This window comes from Citrus clementina, unplaced genomic scaffold, assembly GCF_000493195.1.
Source record: "Citrus clementina cultivar Clemenules unplaced genomic scaffold, Citrus_clementina_v1.0 scaffold_5, whole genome shotgun sequence".
Taxonomy (NCBI): Eukaryota; Viridiplantae; Streptophyta; class Magnoliopsida; order Sapindales; family Rutaceae; genus Citrus; species Citrus x clementina.
In genome coordinates this window covers 17,031,357-17,036,854 of record NW_006262201.1, presented here as the reverse complement: position 1 = coordinate 17,036,854, position 5,498 = coordinate 17,031,357, and the positions used below count along the sequence as shown (strand labels likewise).

At 34.3% G+C, this 5,498-nt stretch overlaps 1 protein-coding gene across 2 annotated transcripts; it reads left to right on the top strand.

Annotated features, from left to right (window-relative positions):
- The first annotated feature begins 624 nt into the window (after positions 1 to 624).
- LOC112098262 (NAC domain-containing protein 7-like) lies at positions 625 to 3,757 on the top strand. 2 transcript variants are annotated; one of them, XM_024184055.1, is made up of 4 exons: positions 625 to 1,063; positions 1,176 to 1,435; positions 1,863 to 2,154; positions 2,254 to 3,757. In XM_024184055.1, the coding sequence occupies exons 1-4, from the start codon at positions 910 to 912 to the stop codon at positions 3,270 to 3,272; spliced, it is 1,725 nt and encodes a 574-aa protein (XP_024039823.1). In that variant the 5' UTR covers positions 625 to 909; the 3' UTR covers positions 3,273 to 3,757. The 2 variants fall into 2 exon arrangements, with proteins under 2 accessions (XP_024039823.1, XP_024039822.1); XM_024184054.1 differs by having other exon boundaries at positions 1,863 to 3,757.
- The last annotated feature ends 1,741 nt before the right edge of the window (positions 3,758 to 5,498 follow it).

Below are 5,498 nucleotides of genomic sequence, written 5' to 3'. Positions count from 1 at the left end.
ATGACAATTTAAACTATAATTATAAATATAGTAGAAGATTCTAGATTTACCTGAAGTCGTAGAAGATTCTAGAATTCCGCTTAACAAATAACCCGACCATAAACACTATGATTATGTTGACCTTTTTTTTAATTAATGGTAACCTCATGTAAACATGTTTTTCATTATTTTTATAAATAACAATTATTCTATATAGTTTTAAGCTTATTCCGTTTGTATTTTATTAAATTTTTTAAATAAATATCGGAAAAATGTTAAAGAAACTAAATACTAACTAAACACTGATAAAATGAATTGTAGCAGTATGTGATTTTATAGTATTGAGTGTTATAATTTGTTTTATCAGTCTTCTGTCAAATTATTTTTAATTTAAATTTCGGTGTTTAAACGTAAGTACTAAGAGGACGAGGCTGATGGTGTTGAACCAATAAGAAGATGATACTTTTTATAATTTTCCCATATTTATTTTTGTCACTTTGTTCATTGACTGGCCTTCAAGCAAAATTGATTCGTAAGTCCACTCAGAAGTTGTGAGAACGTAGAGTTAACACCGTTGGAGAAAAGACCGAAGGCTGTCTCACTGTAGAGTTAACGCGTCATGGGAATGTGGAGTTAACGCCATCACTCTTTGATTGTATAAAATGAGTAACATGATCGCCTACTCGATCCCCGAGTGACATGATCACACACTCACACCCACTCTTACTCTTACTCTTTGGGTCTCCCAGAGAAAATTCTTCCCATCAAGCCAGAGAGGGAGAGATGCCACTGTAACTATTCTGAATTACAACAATCTTGGGGGGGTTTCATCAAATCCTTACCAGCAGTTGAAGAAGTGGTTACTACTCTCATTTTCCTTTGAACTTCTTTCTATTGTTAAAAAAAAAAAAAAAAAAAAAAAAAACTGAAATGGAGAGTCATATGCGGGAGTGGTACAAGTCCCAGCCATCCGATGAGCTAATCCTCTGTCTTCTCAAGAAGAAGAGGCTTGATCCCCATTTCTCGTATGGTCCTATCAAGGAGATTGGTCATATCTGCAGCCTTGAGCCATGGGACTTAGCAAGTATGTATATGTAATTTTTTTTTTTCTTTCCCTTTCCCTTTAACCTTCTGTACTGAAAGATTTTACCAGCTGAATTGATTGGCATGCACCGTGTATTATTTTGATGATGCAGCGGAATCGGAAACTGATTCTGAGGATCAAGCTTGTTACTTCTTCTATGAACCTCGTTACACGAAGAGTAACGATGCCCACAGAGCAACAAACGCAGGGTCCTGGAAAGTTACCCGTAAAGTTTCCCAAATCGAAGCTAGAAACGGCCTCACTGGTACCAAAAAGTCTTTGACTTTCTACCTTCGCGGTCTTCCTCGTAAGGAAGCTATAACCGAGTGGGGTATGCATGAGTACCATGTCAAGGACGACCCCAGTTATGAGGTATGAGCCTAATTTGTTTTTGTCACTCACTTGAAACTTCATTTCTTTTATGCATTGTTATAGCTTTGCATATATAATACTAAGGCTAGCTCCTCTTGATGATTGAAGCGATTAATTAGCGAAGCATGCCAGATTATTGTGTCTATTGGAGATGAATTAGGATTAGTAAACCAGGCCGTCTTAAAGTGTACATCTTTGTTGCCTAGTACTTAAAATGTTAATGGGTAGGATCGTCTATCACGATGAAAAAAATTGCGACTTTATTTAAAATGCAACTAGAAATACGTGTCCAAAAGCATTTGCATGACTTGATGAATGAATCTGTTGTTGTTTGGTGAGTAGCAATTCTGGCAGTGCTAATGAATATCTGAAAAATTAATTGATAATGCAGTATTCCTTATTTTGGTTTTGCCTTTAATTCATGTAGAAGGAATTTGTTTTGTGTCGCATATTTAGAAGACGGAATAAGAAGAAGAAGCGTGGTATTTCGACTACTGATGAAGGGGAATCAAGTAAACAATTAGTTTCTTCACCTCAGCAATCACCTAGTGACCATTCGATTTCAAATGGAAATCACAGTGAAGAAAGCACTCACACTATCCCTCAGCAGCAACTTCAATATCACAATTCCATTTCTTATCCTAGAAATCTTAATTTACAAAACACTTTCGCATACCCTCAGTCAATAACAGATGACAGCCCAACCCAGCTATCACCAGGTAACCATTTGATTTCTAATAGAAATCATAATGATGAAAATATCCCCACAAACCAGCCGCTACTACAAATACAAAATCACAATTTGATTTCTTGTGTAGGAAATCATAGTGAAGGAACTACTCACACATACCCTCAGCAACTACCTAATCACAATTCGATTTCTTATACTGGAAATCGCATTGAACAAAATATGTACTTACTCAAATACCCTTGGGTTATGCCCAATTATTCTCCGACTCAGCAACTACCATGCGACCATTTTATTTCAGCGAGAAATTATAGTGAAGAATATGTTCCCATAAACCAGCAGCCACAGCCAAATGACAATTTGATTTCTCATTTGGGAAATCAAATTGAAGGATTTAGTCCCACAAACTCCCTGCTGCCACAAAATAGCAATTTGGAGTGGCAGCTACCACTACATCACCCTTTGGAGATGCATAATTCTGCTGAAAATACCTTTCAGGAAGGATGTCAGCCAATTGGAGAAATCACGTCATACGGTGGCTACAATAGGCTAAATGACGCCTCTTTTTCTGCAGTACAGGCACCAATTTCTCAAGAACAAGGATTAAAATATTCTAATAGTTCTTTTGATAATTGTGATTTTTCTGACTGTCAAATTTTCAGTGATGCTTCCCCAAAGGCTTTCCAGGATGAAAGCTCTTGCGGAGAGCCTGGACAAACCCTTACCCCTCACTTTAACCCATCACAGTCAGATGGAGAAGTTTTAGCTTATGCAGTGAACAGTAGTGACACAAACACTGCTGACAACTATGCATGGGTAAAAGAACCATTACTTGAGAAAGATAAAGGTCTCCTAATTGGAGAATTGAAGTCATACGGTGGCAACAATAGGCTAAATGAAGCCTCTTTTTCTTTTTCTGATAATTGTGATTTTTCTGACTCTGAAATTTACAGTGATGAGCAGCTGCTCAATTGCCTAAGGGCTTTCCTGGATGAAATCTCTCGCGAAGAGACTGGGAAAACCATTTCCCCTGACTTTAACGTATCAAAGTCAGATGGAGAAGCTTCGGCCTATGCAAAGGATAGCAGTGACACAAACACTGCTTACAACGATGCATGGTTAAAAGAGCGACTTGAGAATTTTGCTTAAGTAGCAAAATTTAAAACAACAGTCAAATCCTCTCGGAGGTAATATTGTTAAGTTTACTATATCTATCTGGTGGATAATGCTTCACTCATGTTTTATTGTATTCTGTACTCTATAATCTTAAGTAGTATGTAAAAAACTATGAATTCCTCTAGGAGGAAAGTACTGTAATCGTAAGTAGCATGTAAACAACTATGAAAAATCCTCTTAGGAGAAAAGTTCTGTAATCTTAAGTAGAATGTAAATAATTATGAAATCCTCTTAGGAGGAAAGTACTATAATTTTAAGCAGCATGTAGACAATTATGAAACCTCTTAGGAGGAAAGTATTGTAATCTTAAGCAGCATTGTAAACAATTATGAAATCCTCTTAGGAGGCAAGTACTATTATTGTTGATAATGTGATATTGTCTGGTAATCTTTGAGACTCGTTACATACTAATGTAATTGTTGTTTAGACTAATTGGATACTCCATTTGGTCTGTACCCAGCATCTATGTGTAGCATGAGGTCAAGTTTTTCTGTCCTTTTAGTTCTTTTTGGGATCGTAGTTGATCATGTGTGGAAATGTGGAACACTGGAATCTCAATATCCAATCCAAGCGCAATACTTCTTGGAAAAGGGGACACCTTTCTGAGGAAGCAGGGAAGGTCATTTGTAACTGTAAAAGCAGAGCAGGAGCCAAAAAGGAAAATGGTAGTCCCATCGTTGGGCAACGCGTCCATACTTTTATCCATTTATTTTTCTTATTATCAATCAGTTTTCAAATGTTTAGTTTGTTTTACGAATTATGCTCTATGAGGAATTTTAGTTTACAAAAATAAAATTTATTTTTCAATTTTGATGTTTATTATATTTAGAAGAATAGATACTAATACACAATATAAATTTAAGATGGAGAGATAAAGTTCAAATCAATTTTTCAAACCACGACTTTTTTAATAATTCTAATTCAAGTGACCGGCTAAATAGAATTATTTGAAAATTACTCGACCCTCGGGTGAACTCTCGAGAAAATTATTGCTAGAAAAGAAAAATATTAAATCGGCCTCAGACGAGTTACATGTTTTCTGGCAGACTAAAGCACAATCCTACATGTGGTAACGGCTTTCAGTGCACCAAATTACTGCTAGCGGTATCGAAATATGGCTGCAACTCTTAATATTGCGAGAATACGGAGCATAATTTTCTTCAATTTGAACCGAACACCACACGCATAGATTCCACTGTTATGTCATTGTAGACGTCTCATTCAATAATGGAGTCTCCATTATGGAGATATTGTTTTTAGTCAATGGATAGACTAGAAGAAGTTATTATTCTCGTCAGTAATTCTTTTGATTGGAGTTCACATGATGTTCGGCAAGGGTTCATTTGAGTTTATAGGTTTGGTCTGCAGGAGCTTTCCTTTGTATACTAATATGGTTTTGAAATTGTTATAATTTAGAGATATATATTCCAATCTAATAAATTTAGAGATATATATAGTTTAATGAAAACTACATATATATAAGATCTAGCTTCCATGGTTAGGACCATCCTTCCTAAAATTCATGTCATTGGTTCTACTAATATTGAACAAAATAAAATTCCGAAATCAATCTTTAAAGAAATAAATTACTTGAATTTTTTAATTGAAATCTTGATACTTAAACCCTCCAGATATTTCATTGGCCTTCACTTTTCATTTAATATTATTTATTCTAGAATTACCTTTATTGAAAATTAAAAATAATTAAAAATAAATATTTTATCTTCTCTCTCAATCTCTCAATACATTAACTTCTCATCTCCTTTTTTTTTTTAAAGTTGATTTAAAATTTGAATCAAATATTTAACTTTTAATCAAATCCCAAACAAAAATGATACAAAATCTTATATTATCACATGAAGCAAATTAATATCATTAATAACAATAAAACCCATCACATATTCATAACATTTAAAAAACTCAATATTAAAACTCATCATATATTGTTGGAGGTAATGGATTGATGATAAAGAAAGTAGGTGGTGACAATAAACTTATTAATAATGAAGATAAATAGTGGGGGCAATAGGTATACTTGAGAGATACCAGGGCCGATTTTAGAGCATCTGAAGTCTTAAGGCAAATTTTTTTATGAGGTCTCTTTTCATTTTACAATTTCAATACTTAAAGAAATATAAAAAGAAGCTTAAAATTCATTCAATCTTTAATTCTTGAATACAATAATAAAAAATAACTTAA